This window comes from Glossina fuscipes, unplaced genomic scaffold (genome assembly GCF_014805625.2).
Source record: "Glossina fuscipes isolate IAEA_lab_2018 unplaced genomic scaffold, Yale_Gfus_2 26, whole genome shotgun sequence".
Classification (NCBI taxonomy): Eukaryota; Metazoa; Arthropoda; class Insecta; order Diptera; family Glossinidae; genus Glossina; species Glossina fuscipes.
Genome location: NW_023998421.1, coordinates 3707381 through 3731651, shown reverse-complemented (window position 1 = coordinate 3731651; position 24271 = coordinate 3707381). Strand labels below are relative to the sequence as shown.

Here is a 24271-nt window from a genome sequence, read left to right as displayed (position 1 = left end):
ATTTTAATATAACTAATAATGTGACTTATTATACTACATTTCCATAAAATAAAAATCAAAACAAGCATGTTCCGCAATAAATCAATGAAAGCAAGTGTGTAGAGTTTGTCCTAAAAATCTGAAATTTGTCTTCAAACGTTCATCTATCTGCCGCGTAAATTATGCAGCGCTTTCTCGTATTATTTCTTCAAATTATCGATTGATTTCAATTAACTCTATTGACAGGTAACTTTGATAAGCATTTCCTTTTTTCTTTTAAGTAGAAAAAGTGAAATTACTTTGAGCTGCAATAAAGTCGTCAGTTATGATGTCAATACTTATCTATTTAAATTCGAATACATCTATTAAATGGACGTTTGCTTTTCTTGTGTTAACGTGAGAGCAACACCGTCGTTATACCATTCCCAATACTATGTGCATATACAAATTTCCAACAATTCGAGGATTATAGAAACAATAAATTAAAATCAAATGTCAAACCGAAACTATTCCAACGTTTTAATAGTTAATAATTAAGCTATCAAGCTAGCCACACTTTCTTTAAAAAACGGTCTTCTAATTGATAGGACATGAAAAGGCTACAAGATTTACTTATTGTGTTTACAAGGCCTTCTAAAATAATATGTTTAGCGATGGTATGTACCTTAGTTCTGTAAGGCCGTCCATCGAATTTTGTGTAACTTAGGGTGTCTACGCCTAAATTCTCAGATGTAATGAAAAACGATCTACAATGTCTTTGGAGGATCGAGGCTACCGCTTATTTCCTGTTTCGTCTCTCTTTTAAACTAACGTTAATATTGTAATACTAACGTTATATATGCTAATATGTAAATTCAGCCGAGGATGTTTTCCTATTTTTACATATTAATTCGGTCTTCCATTATTTCTTACTCCAAAGGTTGTACGGTGCATTTCCAATCTTATATGAATTGAAAAAAACTATCTTTTGCGGAAAGGTTTTGCTTGCGTTCACTCTATTATCGCAGCTCAATCGCAGTCCTTTCTCCACCAAAAAGTTCTTTTCATTCTCTTTAATTTCGATATTGAATTTTATCTGGTAGATCTGTCGTCATCTGCATTGTCACCACAATTGCAGAGTACAGTGCTTAGAAGTCTGGCTTCACTTTCTAAATTGTAAGTATGCTTGTAGCGTATCGGCTATATTACTAAAGATAAAGTTCGTCCAATAAACTAGCTCGCCATTCTTTCCCCCGTTTCAATATATCATCAATGTATTTATGTCTTTTTCAAACGTCTGCGAATGTTACGCAAAAGCGTAATCAATGTATATATTTAATTAATTGGTATTGTTCAGCGGGCGATCCGTACCGCGACTTGAAAAGCCCATTGTGTTGACCAGCAATATTAAATCGGTATTTCCGCATACTCACTCCGCATTGATACCTTAAAGCTATTTAGTTATTGGAGTTGCTTTCAAACTGAAACGTACCATAGATCCAGGAAGAATGGTTGGCAAGTTTTCCCATGTTCTACTACTAGAGCTAGGAGCACGTTTCTAGTATTTACATGCGTAGTACACAGATGTAGGTAGATCTATGTGATATGACTACAATCATGCAACCATTACATGTTTTTTGTTTTACTTCCTTATTTATTTATAATTAAACAAAAGTTTTTTCCTATGAGCTTAGAGTTTAGGTTCCATATTATTTTTTAATCGTTTTCAGTTTCTAAAATCTTTACTTATTATTTCTTAAATCAGTTGCTTTAGCTGCTCTACACACTCTTCCATTTCAAGTTCCACAACAAAGCAATAATCAGCACTCACTCAAACTCCACGCATATTCCCTTAGCAGCACAGAATTTAGTGAACGAATTTAGCGAGCATTTCTAGTTCAAAGCTGGACAATATTCATATATCAATTGGATATTAATAGTTTGTTTACTTTCTACTTCTTTTCTTCAGTTCACACATTGATTATGTTATTCAAGTAGACAACCTCGATTTTCCGGTAAGAGTTCTGAAAAGTCGAACGCGTGATCTCATTTTTTTTTCCAAAAGAGTTTGTAATTATAATAAAAATGGATTAATTATAATAAAAATGTTGTTATGAAGCGAGAATAATAAGCAATGGAATGCTTTCTCGCAATTGTTTTTCGTTTTTATTATTATTCTTATGTTTCTTCATTTATTTATTGCCTTTAAGAATTGTTCAATTACTTAGCCTTCAAGTCGCATGTTGTGTAGTGTGAATTATTGAAGAATTGTATTAATGAGCAAGGTAGTTAGAAATACTTGAACGTTTGTGTGTTTATTTTATTTGTGGTTCACTCATTTAATTGATCACATTCCAATTCCTCGGCACGCATGCAAATATACACAGAGTGCCTTTTACAGAGTGTTCATGTTTTTGCACTTCAATAAATTAGAAATATTAGTGTATTTGGTTAAGGTATAAAAAGAAAGCATAATAACAATAAATTTCATAAATAGCTGACAGCTTTCCAAGCGCAAAAGCAATAAAAAGTATGAGGCAATGTTTCCTTTTTAAAGAACGGCTTGGATATAAAAAAATTTTTTATTGAACATGCCTTCTCCCGCCATCGGACATTGCAAAACCACTGTAGTAACCTGGAAAAAATGAGTTTTTTTTTTTTTGTAACTTTTTTGGAAGAAAGAGAAGGCTGTAGAACAATAAAATGTAAGGAAGCTGTTAAGCTTATATTGAAGTATTTAAAATGGATTTTTATACTTTGAAAAATACGGCAGGATTGGAACCATCGTCGTAAAGGTCTGCAGCAAATAGTGTAACTGGTGCAAATTTTCATCTAAAGGAAAAATTGCTTATTCTGCGTTTCTACAGCCACAGAAGTACGTAGACTATTTGAACAGAACTCTTACGCAAGTAGAACAGCATTCTTTGCATGTAGAAAATATTCATTTTTGTTTAAATACATCGGAAACTCAGCAGAGATATTCACTCCTTAAGAGTTTATTTGCAATCTTTAAAGAAATCGAAAGTATACTAAACTTATTTTACTTTACAATTTAATTTCATAATTTTCCAACTAATTAAATCGCAAAATATCTTTAGGCTATTACAAAAAATAGATATCCAACAATGTTTAAAAAATGCATTTGTAATACCTTTTCCAATATTATCTAAAATTGAATGCCTTTTACTATTAAAAACCATCGCAAATATTTCGAAACAGTTGATCGATCAGCGTCCATTATCTGCAATTGTCAAATGCGGTTCGTAATCTACTAAAGCCTAGATCAACTAGATCGACACGTGACCAAAACCACCGTAATGAAATTTCACCAAAGGATTTTAGAAACACTTTCTCGTTTACCGCTTCCGATCTGAAGAGCCATTTTTTTCCAGTGCCCAATAAACAAACTCATATGTAATACTAAAGCAAATGAAAACTGCGAAACTATGAAATAAATTTCGGAAGCTTTTGGAGTGCAAGCTATGTACTCCTACTGGTTTCGACAGGTAATATGCCCTTGTTAGATATGGGAAATCTCCGCTAAGAGAAAGAAAGACATTGAAATTCAAACATATTGTTGTTGGATGTTAAACGAACTTCAGGACCTCCGGAATATTTGTGCGAAAAAATGAACCAAGTGATTTTTAGGACGTTTTTATCATGGGTCGATTTTGGACGCGCTACTTGAATTGCGCACTGTATCATCTAAAGATTGTCTAGCCAAGTTGGACCACATGATCTGGTTCCGAAAGCATTCCCTCTGAGCACCATCTTACTCTGAGCACCTTTTTCGCGCATTAAGTTCATCTGTGAGCCACTTTTCATAATCTGTCATCAAGTTCGGTCCATTAAATTTTTCGGTATTAATTTCTGTGATACTCAATTATCGAATTTCTGATTAGGAATTATGCGAATTAATTTTTGGTTATCTCAGCGACTTTCATTGACGTGACTACCAACGATGGTTCGGTTTGAAGGCGGAGCCTCTGCATCGTCAAAATTCACAAAGTGGAAAAAAGAAAACCATTTGAGTTGACTTTGAGAAAACATCTTCACTATGAATAGCATGAATTGTCTCACAAATCTGCAAAACGTTATGATCTTAGTCGAGGCCATACGCATTACGCATAACAAATGTTTGCATAATTTTTGCTTATATTTAAAACTCACTTACTTTCGATTGAGTTAATACATGTTACAATGGCTTTTAATTATCTGTAGCTGTCAACTTTCACACGTGGGATATAGCGGGAACATTCAATAGGATTAGTGTTACCAAAGTAAGGCTTTTCAAAATTCATCTGATGCAAAAATCGCCACAAATTCTTTTTTTTCTACCTAATAATATATTTGCAATAATTAACATTAATAGCGTAATTGCTTTGTTCACGCCTCTACTTCTATTTGCGGAAATTACTATTCAAGACCCCAGCAATAATTGTCAGACAACCCGTTTCAAGAAAGTGCCAACACCTAAAGGATGTCTTTGAAAACTTCATGTCTATCGTGTATTTATGAGTTACTATGGTTTTCGTGACGCTACTTTTATCATTTTCGAAATGCTAAAAAGAAATCTGCACACAACTATATTTACCGAAATAGTCGCAAAAGTATAAAGATTTTAGTTATTGTCATCAGTAATTTGCAACCACAAGGAGTGTCGTTCTAAAATTTGACAGAAATATTGAACAAGTGTCTAGCGGCCGCTACAGACCAGCTCTTTTGCTTACAATGGCAAAAAAATTTTGTTAATCCAGCAGACGGATGTTAAAAGGCTTCTCGATAACCGCCACCGAAGGCTGCTTCAGATACCTTATAAAATGCATATATTCTTGATCACTATCAAATTCTGAATCGGTTTAAGTATAGCAATCGGTCCCGTTTGTTCGCCTGCCTATCTTTTCGTCCATCAATCTGTGTAACATCTGTGCTGAAGGTTTTCATGTTCGCAATTATGAGAGGCCGCCGTCACATTTTTTGAATATATTGCAAGTTGTTGTATAGCAGATTGGAATTAGAAATGTACCAAATCGGTGAAAAGCGCAACATAATTTCTGGGCTTTTTTCTCAGCCCATAAACCGACATTGAAAATTTCCACGTACATTCTACAGAAAATGGAAAAAATCAGCCACGCGCAAACAAGTTGAGAAATGGTAAGTTACCTTTTGTACGCTTTTATCCCCTTTTTAGGTTTAAAGCTGTGGGTTTAAAAAAAATTCGTTCACAGCCGAATAGAAAATCCGTTCCTTGTTTTATTTCGTTTTTCATACAAATTAAGTCGCGATTATTTTACTTGGCCTTCCCTCTCTCTTATCCTTTCAGTCGTATATATGTTTGTCGAGACTGGCATTCTTGTTTTCTTAGCTGCAATATTCAAATCGGCGGGCCTTCAGCAATCAAAGCATGTTAATCATGTACAACTCGTTGTTGATCTGATATTTAGCGGAACTATCGTTCAATTCACAGGTGCAATAAATACACTCTGCCCACTCGAAATCTTCATCTTTTCCGACTAATTTCGAAATAGACATTTTCAAAAAAAATTGTTGTTACTTTAAATGTAATAAGATTGTATGGATATAAAGTTTACCTCCACAATTTATCGACCATTATCGACCATGGCTTATGAACGTCCGTCTTCTCAAGTGTAAACATCCTAGAGCTTCAACTGATATCATTTTCTAATGGGAGAAATCTTCGTTTATAACGGCAGATCAGTGTACTTCGAAAAGAGAACCTCTTGGACAAACATTTCTTAAATGTTAGAAATGAAGTGACGTGTTGGTGTGACCGCACATCATTCTTAAAATAAAGGCGTAAAAACCGTAAGGCTTCTTAGCGGAAAATTTTCGAAAAAACGAAAAAAAAATTCCATAACGATTTGCACATGTTTCGAAAGTCGTTATTACCTCAGACGGCCAGACCAGAAAACTTACCAATGACCATTAAACTGTTGTCCTGCTATTGCGCGGTTTTTACGTTTTCGTTTTCGTTTTTGTTTTCTTTTGTGTTATAGTGTGCAAATAAATTTTTCTCTTGAAAACGGGAAAAACAACTGGACATAACGCATCGTCTCACTAACGCCAGTCGTTCGTTTATGGTTAAAGCTAAAGGACATATACGTGAAATATTATTATAGTATGTGTATGTGTTTTAAGAAATAAAATAATATTGAAACTTGTACATTTTAAAGTATTAAACATGTGCATACATACATATATATATATATATATATATATATAGTGGCTTTGCCCCTTAACGAGGACATTATCAAATATGTTTAATGGCGCTGGTCTTCAAAGCAGAACAAAACGAAACAGTTAAACATTCCTATACGCTCTTAATAGAAAAAACTTTGTTGTAATAGTAGTCATTAAGTAATTGTATCAAAATATAAATATTAATTGCCGGCAAATTAAGTAAACGTAAAACACAATTGAAAGCAAAGATAAAAAGTAAAACAACACAAATAGAAGTCATGTCATTAAATTATAGAGAAAGTTTTCATTGGATTATAGAAAATACCCGTTCGTCTCTGGCAACAGCCCGTGCATGTGTCTGGGAAAAAGTCTCAATTGTACGACCGGCTTTCACGGAATATATGCCGAGATTTTTACAATACTATTGTTGTTATTGTTGTTCTTATAATAAACGTAAAAAATCGATGACAATTGAAACGATTAATGAAAAGCAATTACTTAATAAAAACATTGATGATATTAATCATTTAATCATTACGAATAATGAAGCTGCTGATAACACCACGCCTATTGTCAAGTTTTCAACAACACATAACAACTTAACGTAAGCGAATAAATTGTTTACTTTAACTAGTATAAACTCTTCATTTATGTGAAATATACATATACAAATATATTTCATTATTGCATATTGCATATACATATATATGCATATAATATGAGCACAAAGGAAAATATCGAAACGTTTGTTAGAACATCATAGTCGGGCGAGGGCGACAGTTAGATACGCTACACTATTTCGCCTAATGTACTTATTTAATCGTTTCGGGAAGAATGCACCAAAAATGATACATTATTTTCCGGTAAAGACATACTTTTCATGAAAGCCAAACATATTAGAGGTTGCTCAAAACATCACAAGACGTCATCCAAAGTTAGCAGACTTATTTGATTAATTTTCAGTTTGCATCAAAAAAAATTAGAAATAAGACTTCCATGCAACGGTTTGCTTTTAATATAACCCCAATATGTGACAGGGCTTTAAAAATAGACCTATCTGATCCAAATTTTCTACTATTAATGTTTTTGCTAAATGCCTACTATGAATCACAATGTTTAACATAAAATCTGCAGATTCATAAGCAATTTTATAAGAAATGGGTTCAAAAAAGTAGACCCATGTTGTTCAAATTTCGTCCGTTTCATTTTAATATCAAAGTATTATAATTAGCAAATTTTCATTATAAAACATTAACAAGCAAGCCTTTATAGCATATAAGGGTTTACATTTCCGTAGAATCCTTGTATGCGGTGCTATGCAAAAGATAGGCCTTCGTGATCCAAACTTAATATCTTTGTCAATTTACTACTACGAAATAATTTTCATCATGATAAATTGAAAATTCGACTTTTTCACTCCAGGACACTTCAGGAACACTTCTATGAGAGCGGGGTCCAAAAAATTATCCAATTTAGAATGTCGAAACACTCTCACAATTCCCGCTGCTTTTCTCGAGAAATTTTGAAAATTTTCAGTTTTATATGGGAAGCGGCCGTAAAAGTGGACAAATTCGAACCATTTTTAATAACGTTCGTCCGTAGATCAGAACACGTTAGTGCAACATCAAAATATCTTAATAATTGCGACCTGTAGGACGTCGGATTGACAGGCGGAGAGGAGAGACAAGCTCAGATCGATTCAAAAATTGATTCTGAATCGATCGGAAGTGATTTTTAACCGGTCGGTATTATAAAAGGGATGCCGTTCTTAAGCCCTTTTAAGCGTTGCATACGCCTGCACAAGCTTAATATAGCCTGTAAGCCACAAGCGGTGTAGGGTATAATTGGTAATTGACTGCTTACGTGGCTAACAATGCAAAGACTGCACAATCAGTACAGCACTTTTTAAAAAGTCTTTCTCGAAATAAATTGTTAAACTTGTAACAAAGCTTTTCGCATAATTTTTTCCAAATTTCCTTTTCAAATTTCCTAATCGTGAAAAATATTTTAAGATTTAAATATTTTCAAGAAATTTCCTTTTTTGATATTTCCATGCTATACTACTGTTATAATATATCCGCTAAATATACATCTATGCTATCACAGTGCTAAACAGCGCCTACATAATAGGGCATAGAACTGTAATCGGCCTAAAGCCACCTCTGAATTAATTCACATGTTCTTCTAACATTGATTTCATGTCTGACATACGTAAATATAAAATGACATGAACACACACATAAAACATTTCTTGGCTTTAGTAAACATGTCAGATTCTTTCTACATATTGTTGACATACATTGTTAACGTCAACATTTCGAAACACCAAAAACTAACGTAGTGACCAAAACTAATCAGGCTTGTAAAGAGACTTGAGACGAATTATAGGCACTCAACGATCAAAATCAAAGCATTTCTATCTCGATCTCGAGACTACAACAGTGAGACTAAATTTACTTCGGCTATCATGGCATGATTCTTATCAATTCTGAACTATTTCTACTACTGCTATCACTAGTAAAGAATATTATCTGAGCGTTATATACATATTCCTTACCCAAGGCTTTTCGTCAAAACTATATGAGCACATTGTTCTTACCTTTTCCATTACGCAACTATTTGTTCGATGATTATTTATATAGCTCTCTACAAGTAGTCGGTTACGATATTTGTTCATTGGAGGTTTGTTTATCGTGCGCTTAATAAGTCTTGATATTGACTATTCCAACACCAATGGATCGATATCACCTAAGAATTTCGAGCTGTGCGCGCTAATTGAAATCCTTACTGCATATCTCTGAGAAATATTTTAAGTCATTTCTAAAGGAAAGTTTGTTACACTTTTCAAGGTGACAGTCTTCCACTTAATGTGAACGAAATTTATTATTCAAAATAAATGGAAACTTTCAAGAGAACGATTAGGTTAAGGGATGATTGGTTCAGTTAGGTGTAGTGCTTACTGTAGTGCTCATATTCGGTTATTGTAATCTAAGAAAGATCCACCAAGTCTTTTTTATTAAGTTCAAGGCGAATGTTGCATATTTACACTTGAATAATAAATTACTTCATAACTGCTGCCGTTTTATTTCAACCATCATACAATAGGTGTAGGAATAGGTGATTTCGACCTCTCTGATTAGCCACGCGCCGGACAACCGTCTTTGGCCGGCTGTACTGTCAAGCTCATGTCAGGGCCAAATTGCTTCTTTGGCAACATCGGAGATTGTGAAAAGGCTTGATCCAGTTTAACAAACCGGGACGGATCTTCCCTATCTATTACATGATAGATGTAGAGAAAAAGTTTTTTCTCTTTTATTATCTCGTTTTTTATATATTATGGACGCATTTTTACGTCTGTGCAGCAGACCTTCTTCTCAAACCTCAACTCTTTTTAAGATAACCAAAAACACAAGCGAAGTTAATTAGATCTGAATATTTGCACTTTCAGCAATAACAGCAACAACTTTAATTAAAGACAAAGGGAATGAAGGAACTCGTTTATATCGACTGATACTGCCATTCTCATAAGGAATTAGAACCTTCGTGCCATGTATTTATGTTTTGCAAAATGAACGACTCTACACCAACGTCCACCCTCTCTTTTTTAGATGAATTTAAAAAAGAAATGATTAAGTAACGAGACATTAGAAATTATTAATGATATGCAACTAAAAGGCTAAGCATGAATACATTCCCAAACATATTTGTAGACTTCGTGGCGTAAATGTGTTTGGGGTAATGGCTGCTCTTAAACGCAATATTAAATTTCTTGTTTATTGCATGTTCTGCCCATGAAACTGAAACTAAATAATTAATTTTATTTTATTTTTTATTTATTTATTTTTTTTCTTATTTATATTCAGCACAGTTGAAAGTAAGTAATAACGAGAGAATTTAAAAAATAGAACAACAGTGCGGAAAACTCGAGTCGAAAATTATAAGCTCGTAATCGTTAGGCTGCTATAGAAGAGATTTCTAATCTTTACACGCTGCCAGCAGCACGCAAAACGAAAGAAATGTTTTATAATAATCAGTAAATTTCTATTTTCGATAAAATGTGAAAAGCAAAATTATGACAGCAAGAGAAAACCATGTTCTCTTTTTTTTTACCACATGTGCGAAACGAAAAGTGTACCTCGTTTTTAGCAGTCACATAATCGCATGAAATGTAAAAATCACGTTTTTTCTTAGACCTTTCGCTTTCTCCCGATATGGAGGCTAAAGTTTAATTTTTTATCAACTACTGTTCCAAGTTATCGCACCTACTGCATAATTTCAATATAATTCACGCATCGAATATTTTAATATTAAAACTAACGTCCTTACGTCCAGGGTGGTTGTCAAGAATTATTGGATTAAGTTGCATTTTCGGGATTATCAGATTTCTGTTAATCACAAGTATTCTCGCCGACCACTTTAGATTATTTTGGAAACTAGTATAGTCAGCTCATAATTTAGGAAGGACGCTACAAATAAGTGATTTCATGGTAACTTTGATAATCAATCTACTTTATGTTTAGGTTGCGTAGCTGACGGATTTATTAGGTGGCTTATCAAGGCCACAAAGACAAAAATCAAAATTTAAGTTACAGTACTTTCACGCAGAACTTTTTCAAAAAATATTTCAGAAGTTACGACTAGATGGTTAAACACAAGAATACAAGACGGACAGACAAGCTCTGATCGGCATAACAAAAGACGAGTATATTTCAAGTCTTTCTACTTATTACAAATATCTGCATAAACTTCATATGTCTGTACACTACAAGTGGTATAGAGACACATCTTCGATTATATAGAAGTGATTGTACCACAAATAACAGATCCATGAACGAACTACACAATTGCTCAAGTGCTTTTAGAAGCAAGACTTTGCATGTACAGTGGACAATAATTTTCTAAAAAAAAAACTTTCATTTATTGCAGATCCGTAGAAATATTTCCGAATCTATAAAGCAAACAGCCTTAGTGATAATATGTAGATTGAGATGATTTTTGCGCTTATCGCGACAGTCAGAAACAATCTTGAAATGAAGATTAGCGGCAAATAGGCAGCCATGTGCAAGTCATTTATCCCACTCGTGCTGCTCAGTTTATAAAACTGTATATTATGCCTTATAATGTGTCCGACCGCGCGCGTATCTATGCGCCACAATCTCATAACATTCTTATCATGACAATAAAAATAATTGATGGCATAATCCTCTCGTAAAGTGCGCTGGCCAGCTCTCAAAACTTATTTCCATTTAAGATACGTGTTTCGTTTTCGTTTTATTCATACGCGACGTATGCTAAGTAAATATTTAACTTTTAAATATTTAATAATACAAATGACAACTACAGTGCGTTTATATGTCACGTTTGGGCAGGTCATCGTGTGCTAGAAAACAGACACATTTTCTTTATCAATATAAAATATGACCGACATCAGATGATGACGTTTTCCTTCCGCAATTATGAAAGGACAACGAACTCTGGTCATTATAATAAACTGCATTAATAGCTAATGTCAGCAGATATAAATGAAATGACAATTTAAGTAGTAAGGGTTAAAAAAAAAAACAAATAAGAAAGTTGCATTCATTTCAGGACAACTTAAAGACCAATAAGATGCAAATTATTTCATTATATATGAGCGAATTAGTTGGACGTACGAGATAATTATTATGCCCTACTTATTGGCATACATTAAACATAGCATTTTGTCGCTTGGTAGGGTGTTTGGCCCACGTCATTTTGCAGGTGCTTCTAGTAAATCAATGTCTTACGTTCCAGATCATTCTCAGTGTTGAATTGTGATTGTAGCCTTTTGCTTGCAGTTGGCCTACCATACCTAGTTCCAACCTCGACAGATCCTCGCCCCGTAAGAGTGTAAACAATAAATTTAGCATACCAAGTAGAAAGTGGCTCAAACGTAGATAACATAGCGCGAGAGTCGGTCGCAAGTTTAGATTTATTTTACACGATCTGTAATGATCATTTCGGTTAGACTACATCACGAGCGGCGGTGGTTATGCAAGACACATCTTCTTATTCCTAATTGCTACGATTGTGACTTTTCTTCTTCTTTCAACTTGTGATTATTTTCTGGCTACGCACACGATTAGGAAAACTATGCCAACCCGATAACAAGTATGTGATACAGGTCTTCTCTAATTTCGGAAATGGAAGTAATATGTAAAAGTGATAGAAAGTTAAGAAATGTCAAAAATTTTATGAAAATTGTTAGTTTATATAACAAGCAAATATTTTAAAATATATATATTTTTCATCTTAATAATTTTCACTTTCTGTTTTTGTTTTACAATTTCAGTGATAAGTCCTCTCAAGCAGCAAAGGAAAAATCATTAATTGAAACTAGAACGACGGAAGAATTTGTATTGGAAACGGACGATAGAGAACCGTCAGTTAAATCAATTAATTATTCTCAAAAATCGACAACATCCGCTCTGTCAAGCGATAATAGTGAAAAGGTGCTAAAGTCTGATACTCAAGAACAAGAAACCGCTTCAAAAGAACAACAAAATTCCAAGTCACTGCAAACGCCCATAAAGGAAGAAATCACACTTGAAGATCATATTAAGAAAAAAGATAAAGGCAAAGATATACTCGAGCTAAAGTGTGAATCGGAATTGAATGAGAGAACCGATAGCCTTCGCATTAAGGCGGAGATAAATGATAAAAACACTCCAATGGCTAACGATGATGACGATGTAGATGGTTTGTCCGAGTTAATTACCGAAGTACTATTTGATAATAATAGTAAAGATAATCGCAGTGAAGCGCAGCTGGAACGTAATGATAGTTTAATTAGTTTGCAAAGTAAAACTGAAAGTATTAAAACTCAATTAGATGACACAACCCCAATAATGTCTCGAACCCAATCGACAAAATCGTTGATAATTGACGAAGATTTAGATGCAGATAATCGAAGCAATACTTCGGCGATCATAGATGAAAATGATAATCAGAAAATTGGTAAGTCAAAGGCAGGCGTAAATAAATCATGCTCGAGGCCAAACACTGGTAACAGATGCTCATCGCCCACCATTGTCCAATTGAAAACTCTATCTAAACGTAATTCCATTGTAAAATCCCTGGATTCCGTATACGAAAGACAAGGCTCCAAGCCCGAATCTTGTGACAATTCCACCGAAACGAGCTCGCAATCTAGTAATGCGCAATTGAATAATAGTTTAAGCTCTAACGCTTTGGATAACATTGCATTAGAACCTACTCTATTGAAGAAGAAGTCGAATTCTTCGTTGTTTTTGAAACGACACCGAAAGATTTCGCCGGCCAAGCAAACAGTGAAGATAACTCAAGCGGAATTATTTCCTTCAACGCTGCAACGCTTGGAAAAACCACGTGAATCTCTAATTAAATCATTTGATCAATTGGATTCTAGCAATTGGGAAATGATAATGTTGGGCTTAAAAAATATGGTTCGCCTAATAAGATATCATAAGGATTGCTTGGAATCGCAAATGCATATGATTTGCATACAATTAACACGATCGGTAAGAAACCTACGATCCCAAGTAGCGCGTGCCGCATGCCAAGCTTCAACTGAGCTTTTTACATTGAAATCTCGTTTCATTGAATCGGAATGTGATGATTTAGTGTGTGCCCTCTTGCATCGTACCGCCGATACGAATCGCTTTTTAAGAGCTGATGCCACACGAGCCTTAGAGTCAATGATCGATAATTTTACGCCTTCCAAGGTCTTAAATATTCTAAACAGTAAAGGAGCAATTCATCAAAACGCTTTAGTACGTACGACTACAGCCAAATTACTGAACCGTCTTGTAGAACGGTTAGGTTGCGATAAAATCTACTCTATGCCCCGTGAACAGAGAGATAAATTCTTCTTGATTGGGGCAAATCTTCTCTTAGAAGGAAGTCTGGAGACAAGAAGTTATGCAAAATCAATTTTTAAAATGCTGTCTCAACATCCAAACTATAATCGACTACTGCTCGAGATAATCCCATCGCGGACATATCGGAATGTTGAAAAAACTTTAAGAAGCATTCGTTAGACCCATTTACATATGACAATCGATAAATTTTCAGTGTATATTATGTTCATTTTCATTTCACTTTTATCTCTCTTTCTCACACTTTCTCACACTCTCTCTCTCTCTCTATATATATATATATATATCTATCTACCACTCTCTTTATTTGTCCATCTATCTATCTATCTATCTATCTACCTGTCTACCCTATCTCTCTATCTCTCAATCTAAATCTCAATCTACCTTTCTCTATCTATCTCTTTATCTCTCTATCTGTCTATCTCAATCTCAGTCTCTCTTTCTCTTTCTCTCTTGTAAATATTTAAACGTGGATTTATGCAAACATATTTGAAGAAAAAGTTCGCAGAATATATGAAGATGTCTAAATTTTTTTAATTTATTTCATTAAAAATCTTGTAAATTATTTGATGTTAACAAATAATATTCAGTTTGAATATTCGAATAAAAAAATTTTATTAAAAATGGTTTTTAATTTATTTCGATCTTATTATTAACGCACAGCATTATATAATGACACATAAATGCTACTTATTGAATTTCTGAGCCGAGGCAATGCCAATTTAGAGTGAACGAATAAGAAAAATGGGAAACCACCCAAATATGTTGAGTGTTAATAAATGTTTCAATTAATTTTATTTGTGATTGGAACATTTTTTCGGTTTTCTGAAAATCAGAATTTGGCGCACATTTCTCACGCTAACGATATTTACCATTATTAGCCAACAAAGTGTGCGGCTCTACCGCATCAACTCTTTTTATTTTTTAATATGATCTCAGGGGAAAAAAAAGAGATAGGAGCGATACAACCGATAAGTGTTATTCTTTTACCGATAGCAAACTCGCTGCAGCTACATCCTAGAGGCCATCTCCTGGGCTCCCAGGCCGATACCTTAGAAATACATATGCATATGTCCTATTTATTTCTATTTATTCATTTATTTCCATCTTAATTAGATGGTATCTCATAGCAGACTTATACTCGCACTTACCATCGCAAGTTTTTGGTAATGGTTTTCGGAAGGCTCTTAGCTTATGAGGCAAGCCGATTTTTCTCGAAAATGCGTAGAAAAACGATAGGAAAGTTTTCACTACTTTTTTATATGATTCGCTTGTATCCAAAAATCGAACAAATAAAAGCATTATAATCGAGCAAAGGTGGTCTTTAAATTACCTTCGCGTTATACAATTCCTCATTTATTTCGGATGGTCGGGCAACAAGCACTATATATCGTTTCACTCTTTCTGGAGTATACCGTTACAGCTCTATACGACTTTGTTTATTATATCCACAGTTGTGTGCCACGTTCGTAGCTAGTATAATATTTCCCGCTTCTCTTTTTACCACTTAACTATTAAAAGCTTGGTCCACTTAATGTTTTAATGTCCAAGAAATGGCTTTTTTCACAAATAAAAGCTGCGGGTTCTGCTATAGTAGGCGTTAGTGATCACGAAGAAACTAAATTAAATTGAAAATGTTGGTAGAATCGTGATATGTTTCTTTCAGACTGTCAAATAGATTTTGCCGAATTTGGACCACGACAGTTCAGATTTAAATCTCTCCACTCCCCAATGTTATTCACTCGAAATACATATGTGCGGCACGTGTGGGAGGTTTTACGCTTAAGGCTTTTAAAATTGAATTGAATTGAATTAAAACATTTACAAATCCGTATTATTACTATCTACGTCCAGGTTGACCGCATCAGGTTGGTCGGCCGACCGACTTGTCGCCGCCCTTCAGACTCCAGAATCGTTAAAAAATTAAAATTGAAATCTATAATCTTAACCCAGATCTATGTAGTACGTTTGAAATCAAGTGCAAGTTACTGCACAAGAGCAACTTAAAACTTTTAAGACAGCTGTAGACCGAATCAACTCGGTTTTTTTCTCGTTCACATATTTCTACGTACGAAGAATTATGTAAAACAAACATTCCATTTTGTATTGAACATTTACTAAAATTGTATTTATTATGACATAGCAAAAGTAAAAAAAACAAACTTTTAGTTAAAATTATATTAACGTTTATGTAGTATTTTAATATAAGTAATCACAACTAAGCCAAACCAGTAGTGAAAACGCGATAAAGGTAAAAGCTTTCATGCAAAAATACTGGTATAACCGACACAAGTAAAGTTTAACGGCATTGCAAGTAATCGCAATTACCTGAACACTATCTGTTATTCAAAAATCTATAATTATGTTACAATATACTTACTGTAAACTCCAAATTTAGCAAATATCACAAATTTATTTACGTAAAGAAGGATGTGAACGTGTGTGTGTACATTTACGAATCAAATAATTTCTAGCTTGTAATTTATGTTATCATTAAATGTAATAAGTAAATAAATAAATTGATATTTGTTACATTTTATATAATTTATATAATAAATATAAATAGGTTTATTTATATAATATCTTTATTATATACTTAAAATAGCTTTATTAATATATATAAAAATGTATATATATATAAAAGAAATTGTTATTCTTTTTAATGGTTTCCTGATTGTGTCCGATTCTTCTTCCCTGACTGGTTCGCTTTTGCTCTTCAATCATCTCCTCTAGATGTATATATAGTGTTTTAGAAAATACGCGAACTAAACTTATTTAATTTTACAAGTAAAAATTTATTGTCTGGTTAAATTTATTTAATGTGTATGTGTAAGATATAATCTAAATATCGATCCTTTCGTCCCACAAAAGATTGTGGCCAACTTAAGGACGTGAGCAGCGTAAGGTTGTCGCAGAAAGGAAATTCATATATTTACTGTTTCGATAATTAATATAAAAAATAACATAATATTTTATTATCATTTAAGATTCATGAAAATATTAAAATAAATGGTTGTTCGGCTTACCAGCACCTAAGTAAGTAAGAGAAGCAACACGAGCATTCAGGTAAATCATTTCTCTAAGCACTTTCAATATTTTCGTCAAAATAAAATCCACGCTACAAAATTTGGTATTCCTTTAGATACAAGCTAGTAAACAAAATATTAAATTGTAACGTAAACTGCGGTTCGATTATACAAAGTCTTTTTCAGATTAACAGCTGAATTAAGTTCGTACCAGTTGAATTTGAGAATTCTTTAGGCACACTTCTATGTTTGAAAAAGGTTATCCACATGAAGCAATAGATAAAATTCGCGATTATAAAATTTCTTAATTTATTTTATTTTACAAGTTAGCCTAGACCGGCATAATTTTTTATTATCAAATTAAACAACGCCCTCGCTGAATTCCCTGTTGAAAGGCAAAGCACAGAGTCGCTTATAATAAATAACAAAATTGCCAAAAATGGTTGAGTGCCCAACTAACAACTTAAATTGCCAGATCGTTTAATTTGCAAAGCCGCCAGCTTTATGTCTCACGTAATTTGTTAAAAGAGCTTTATTGTCTCACGTAATCTGTTAAAAGAGCTTTATAACTCACGTAATCTGTTAAAATTCATTGCAAAATACGAATTACCGTCGGCATTGCAAAATGAAAAAAAGACCACCAACAACTGCAGCCGCAAGTAAATGTCAAAAATGAAGCATGTTATCACGATATTTAAATATTCTCTTCTCTCATCTTTCCATCCTAAGTATGCCTTTATAGACTAACAAGGATATATTATACTTACAAATTTTTTCTTTATATTTATTTTGTATATATTATATACGCTTACTCCATAAAGGCAGGAAATTTTATACAAATATCGAGAATTGTAAACAAACGCGATTTCGTCAAAAAAGCTATACGCTTACTGTTAAAATTAAAAGCTTTTTAAAACATTCGGCCGCAGCCATGTGGCAGGGATTTTTCCACCAAGATGGTACTTTCGAATCGTTAAGGTAAAATTCCAAAAATTTCAACGGAGCAATGTTTTTCAGGTGGTAAATTTTTGAATTTTCTTACAAAACGCTATTATTTTGTTGTTGTGTTCATATTTGGATTTACTATTTTTATTTATTTATGATAAAGTATCTAAGCAGCCTTTGACACAAGTACCTATCGGAAAACGACATAGATAAGAAAATACTTCGAAAGTTCGGTCATTTGTTTCATTCCGTTGCAGTGCGGTGGATATTTATAAAACCAAAAAATATTCAAAAAACATTATACATTTAAAAAAGAATTACTTATATTATTTCTTAGCGCTTGTTGAAAAATGAAAGCGAATAGCCGTGACTGATCCCGACAATTTCTGCAAATGTGAAGTTTGGTAACACTATTTGCGACATTAATTGACAGCGCTTACAATTTTCTGTGTTTGTTTTTTTTATTTTGTAAATTTTACTAAAGCTAAACTAAATAATGGCTTATCCGTATAATTTCTTACAAGGGCCACAATTTCTTGCTATGGGCTTTAATAATTTATTACCGTCAGGCCCAGTTATGTTAATGCCTCAAATGCAATTTCCTGAAGTTAATTATCGAGATTGTGTCGACGTTAGTGAGGAAACTGATGAGGAAGATTGTGACGAGGATAAGCGGACATTGTTTTGTGCTAACCTAGATGAACGTGTTACCGAAGATCTACTACATGAAGTATTTCTGCAAGCCGGTCCAATAGAAAGAACGCATATACCTAAAGATAAGACGGGTCGTTCTCGGTTATTTGGCTTCATTACGTACGTTCATCGCTGTTCAGCATTTTACGCTTTGAAACTGTTGCACGGCTTAAATCTACATCGAAAAACAGTAAGTGTCAGATTCACCAATGCAACGCCGCAAAAACGGCAAGCTGGCACTCCGCCTAAAGATTGTGAGGGTGATAAAAAGCGACGTAGTAATGATAATCAAGCTTTACGCGGCGAAAATTATCAGTCATTTTATGATCCCGCCATGAATGCACCACACACAGACCCGAATAGATTGCGAGATTGGATTTTAGGTACGTCTCCTAAACATAAGGAACGAACTTCCAAAAATCCTTTCCATTCTGAATCGACTACATCACGTGACAAACATAGCGGTGACAGCGGGAATAACTGCGATAATGATAGATCTAGCAAATGCCGAGAAAGGGAACATGGTCGAAGGAGAGATGAGGATTGCAAGCGCAGTGGTGGAGCAAATAATAATCGCGGAAATTATCATCAAAATAGTAGAGGAAAAAGCGGGCATCAATCGTCTTCGAAACGCAGATAATATTAACCCTCTCAGTTTCTGATTTCGTTTTTCGTTTCTTTTACATTTTAGACTCTCAGCACCTTCGCGACACCAAACACTTTTAACATTGCAGTCTTTACCTGTTACCATAACCATTTGTATATAATTTTTCCCCAAAATATATCTGTATTAATGAACATGTAATAAATATTCTAATGAATTCTTTTACATTTTAATTTATTCATTTATACTACTCCATTTCTTTCGCCATATCCACCTAAAAATTGGGAATGTAATATTGATTAAGAGGAACGAAGAAAATCGTTTTCCATAGAACTCACAGATATCGTCGTATTAAAGTTGCTATAATCGTAAACGTAGCGCCGATTGTTGACATCATAAGTTATAATATTAACGAAGCGTTGTCCCCAATGTACTTCCTGCGGCACGTATGAAGTCCGTGTTTCTGTTACTTGAGCTGTGGCAGGAGAAACTCCAACTATACTAACATATAACTCGAAGTGAGCCGCATGTAAGTCTTTCGCGGATTTAAAATCACGCATAGGACTTAATTCGTCAATAACATGACAAACAATTTCTGGCCAGGCGATAATTTGATTACCATTATTAATTAGTTTAAGTTCCGCATGTGTTTTAATTATTTCGCCTTCACGAGTGCTAGCGATGCAATATGTATTAACAGCAGCAAATAGAAGGAGAGAAAAACGTTAAATTGGCCTTTATTTTATAATGTTCATCAGGCAGATTATCAAGTAGACACATTTGTAGGCACAATAAATCTATGAAGCGATGTACTACACCGAGCAAATGTTGATGACGCTAAATCTTTGTTAAAAACGGATTTGCATCAACTAAAAGCAAATCCTATAGTACGTAATTGTTAAAAAAAATAAAGAAATGATCAAGAATAATTGTTCCACCTAATGCAGGTAAATGAAATGAGAAAACTAAAGAAGTAATTGCAACTTATCTAAGCAAGCAATGGTATACCGAGCAAAAGAGAAAGAAATTCCGTTAGCTCGTATACGAATTACATAATAAAATTTGCAGCTCCTAATAGAGAGAAAATTCTTGTTAAATCCTCTGAAGCTCCTCCATGTACAATAATATGCATATATAGAATGGAGTATGGGGACTGTTCCATGGTATCAGGAAGTCCATTGTCAGATCACTTAATGAGTAAAAGCGATGGTTTTCCTTCGCTATACCAACTCGTAGTTTCTGGGTTATTCCACCTCGTATAGGAGGCGAAGATGTAAAAATTCACAGGATCCATGGATGTCAACTCGTGGGTACGACGTCCATACCCATGTAACTAACATCAAAATGCGAAGATCAGATCACAAAAATTAAGTATGAAGTTGTTGCCAAAAATAACTGAGTTACTGAAGAAATCATAGAAGCTGAAGAGGATCTATGATCTAATTGGGATAATGATGAATTAGTAAAGAAATCAAAAATCAGTAAACGTTTCTCTTCAGAAAATCAAAGTTAGCTGTTCTAATGGTATACTCCTGTCGCCGATTCTTATCGTGTTGTACACATCCATTCGCAAATACCTGCAGAAAAGTAGGCTTACCTGTCGTTACGACATCGATCTATTGCATGGAATAACAACATGACATTATATAATACATATAATAATAGATGCGAGCGCACGGTAAATTGTTCATTCAATTCCGATTCTACTTTCTACTATCCTATCTACTATCCTTTCTGTTAGAAGAAGAGGTAAAGCTTGAAGAACAAAAGCTTGGATACATTGGATATATTGAGGACTTTCAGTCCTAAGCTTGATTATTTTTTTATTGGAATAATAGATGTTTTAGATTTTGTGTAAAGTATTGGAAATATTTTTTCCTTGAAATTTTTGGATTTTCCGCAAGTAATCCGATGATATTACCTTTTGGGAAACGAATCCTTCTAGAAAATTGCAATCTAATGTCCTGCTTGTTCTTTTTTAATTTCTCTTTGTACGCTTTTGGTCGAAAATTGGAGACGTACATCGAAGCACTCGCTACTCACTTGGAAATCAATCGTTTCAAAATCTGTTCTTCACTGTCCTACCTGTCCACTTTATTAGCTTCAGTTGTGTAGGTGCAGTTACTTTTTTTTCCAAATTCAAGTTTGCACCAATTCCACCGCCTGCCGGATAATGTTTTAAGTTGATAATGTCTCTCGGAACTGTCTCCGGCATAATACCATTTTTTAATATTTTTCAAAAATAATTTTCTTAATATTTAAATATTAATAACTTCCTTCAAGTATTATTCGGTGATCTTTTCCTCCATCCGGAAATTATCAAAAGAAACAAAACGTTTTCCTGCGCTTTTGCAGTGGCTTTCCCCCCTAAGCACGATACGTGAAAAACTTTTTCTGTCTTGAAAGTTCTCGTTAATTAATATATATAATCTTTTAAAAAGGATTTCAAACAAATTATCACAGTTGGAAAAAGATATTTAACTGAATTTTTCATTACGATTCTTTACATTAATTTTCCGTTTGTTCGATTTTCCTTGTCTATGGATTATTTTAAGAATGGTCTTCTCTATAAGAAGAATGAAGGCGAGACTACGTTTACTTCCTAGATATCCCTTCATATTTACGCTAATGAATTTTATTATTATTATTATTATTATTATTATTATAAATTTAGCCAGAGAATAAATTCTAAGACTAAAGTCTTAAAAGCACTAGCATCTAAGGCTTTCGGCTTTCATCAAAAACTCTACCGCACTTGAGGTTTGAACCCGCGACTAATGAATTTTAATAATGAATGCATTTATGTTTTCTGATTTTGCTGACATTTATTACCTTCCGTCTCTCTCTGTTCCTTGAGAAAAAGTACGCCTACATTCTTCAATTACATGACACGGAATACCTGACCGCACTATGAACTCTCTACAGGAAATTGCAGAACCCGATAATACAAAAATTGCTCTTTGCAAAATGGCAACAACAGAGATTGAAAAAAAATATTTGTGGAGACTTGGGTTTTCTTTCGAGTTTTTCCTCTTTTCAATCTACGATCTGGGACGTACACGTCTATCTATGTAACTGTTCAGGGATGTGGAAAGCACTGCCAGCTGGGTAAACGAAAAGGCATTGAGTTGGCAAAAAATCAATTTCGGGATTCGTTTTAAGTCTACACGCCATAAAATTTATATTCTGATCGGGAAGAAAAAAGTTTCCGAGTTCTCTTTCTCTCTCTCTCTCTCTCTCTCTCTGTGTCTCTTTCTATGAATCGTATCTATGATATATACAAAGTGCAGTGAAAAAATGAAACAATAATAATAATTTTTTCCCCAAATTATCACATACTTACGGCCTATCCACAATCATGTAAACTCTTATCTTCGACTTAATACTCTGCTGTTCACGTGGATCACAAACACGGAACAATAAACATAATTTACTATCGCGATAGCAGATCTGTACCCAGGAAATATCAAAAATTAACGGTTTGCAAAACAAATTTCATTAATACTTACTACCGCCTTGTCGCTAAACTTCAATTTCGTATTCTGCCTAACTGGTCGGGCCGTCTTAACATAAATTATACTGACCATGCCACCTTCAATGGCAATGGAACAAATAATTTGCATTATAAACAAAAACATAGTCTCCGGGCACTCTTCGCTGGGGTATTTTTCACCAAATCCGATAGTCGTTTGAGTTTCAATCGAATAGATTAGCATGGAAGTAAAATCGTATACACCAACTATGCATGGATATTTGCCTTCACCCAACCGTTCTCCAGTTATCTCATCGAATAGTAAATCGCCGTGGGAATAAGCGACCATATAACAGAGTATGGCGAAAAAGATCCAGCTGAGAAGGTAACTCCCTACAAACATCGTTAACGTATACTTCCAATCCAATTCAATCTGCCCTTAGGATTGATTTACTAGGGAATATTTACGAAAAATTAAAATAATTTCTTCTCACCAAAGTTGTGACAAAGTCACGAATGTAACGCCATGACTTTTCGGGGATTTTCGTAAAAATGACATTCTCATGACCGTTCCTTTCCATGACGCGATTAGGCTTACGGTAAGAGCAAAGTGATTCGCTTTCTTGTTAAATTGAAAAATAAATAAATAATAGCATTTAAATATATATATATATATATATATATGCGGGAAGTAAAGTGCAGACCATTTCGTCTTAAATCTGCATTCAATTCAATTGTACTTCCGGACCATTCATTGCCTGAAACAAAACTGAAAGCCAAGATATTTATGGTTATTTGTAAAATTCCTTATAATAACATATTCACCCACTTTGTACTGCCTTGCGTGAAGGGACTTAGAAGGCTAGGATTTCCCAGGCTTGCATTTTCCGCTTGATAATCAATATTGTCCGTTAATCTTTCAGTTTCTTGAGAACTTTGCATAGTTGTTGCCTCAAAATAATGGGGCTTGGTAGTAGGACGTTGAATTTCTGAACTACTAGTTGCTTTCATTTCATCAATTTGCCCGTAGCTTGTAGTTAGTTGTAGATATAGAATTAATTTCAAATCAATTCAATTGAATTCGCTTGAAAAGTTTTGCTCTTTTTAGTTGCAGTAGCGCACGTCAACTAATTTCTGAATCTCGGTCTCAATTTACATTCAACTTAAATTACTTTTTATTATTTGTTGTTATTGTGATGACTGAACACTTATGCTAATAATATTATCTTAAAGATATCATGCTTTTTGTTGTAAGATTTATTATTATCGCTCAGCGGCTGCCGTTGATTATGCACAATACTGGGTATATTATCAGTGGACAGACAGAATATAGTTAAGAAATCAAAGGTATTTCGAACCTATCAGATTTAATTAAATTAAAAATTAAATTTTGTATATTTTAAACATAATTTTCTTATATCGTCACTTAATTTATTTGCGTTCAATTTTCATTCATTCGTTGCCTTTGAATTTCTTAAATAGCTTGCTCTAAAGA

At 33.9% G+C, this 24271-nt stretch overlaps 2 protein-coding genes across 2 annotated transcripts; one reads left to right on the top strand and one right to left on the bottom strand.

The window, feature by feature from the left end:
- Positions 1–18412: 18412 nt before the first annotated feature.
- On the top strand, positions 18413–19419 carry LOC119635499 (RNA-binding protein 7). The gene has a single exon (XM_038030325.1). It carries the CDS (start codon positions 18504–18506, stop codon positions 19338–19340), a length of 837 nt encoding a protein of 278 aa, XP_037886253.1. The 5' UTR covers positions 18413–18503; the 3' UTR covers positions 19341–19419.
- An 86-nt stretch (positions 19420–19505) lies between these two features.
- Positions 19506–23830, bottom strand: LOC119635498 (ATP-sensitive inward rectifier potassium channel 15). Its single transcript, XM_038030324.1, has 7 exons — positions 23606–23830; positions 23481–23545; positions 23271–23398; positions 22814–23209; positions 22648–22754; positions 19643–19979; positions 19506–19578 (listed from the first exon to the last, which is right to left on the bottom strand). Exons 1-7 carry the CDS (start codon positions 23785–23787, stop codon positions 19552–19554), a joined length of 1242 nt encoding a protein of 413 aa, XP_037886252.1. The 5' UTR covers positions 23788–23830; the 3' UTR covers positions 19506–19551.
- Between the last annotated feature and the right edge of the window lie 441 nt (positions 23831–24271).

Excerpts from the sequence above, each read along its gene's own strand:
- LOC119635499 (XM_038030325.1), top strand. The coding sequence starts at position 18,504 with ATGGCTTATCCGTATAATTTCTTACAAGGGCCACAATTTCTTGCTATG.
- LOC119635498 (XM_038030324.1), bottom strand. The coding sequence starts at position 23,787 with ATGAAAGCAACTAGTAGTTCAGAAATTCAACGTCCTACTACCAAGCCC. Across the intron at positions 23,210-23,270 it reads GTGACTTTGTCACAACTTTG|ATTGAATTGGATTGGAAGTA; the intron begins GTGAGAAGAAAT and ends TCCTAAGGGCAG. Across the intron at positions 22,755-22,813 it reads AGTTTAGCGACAAGGCGGTA|ATCTGCTATCGCGATAGTAA; the intron begins GTAAGTATTAAT and ends TCCTGGGTACAG.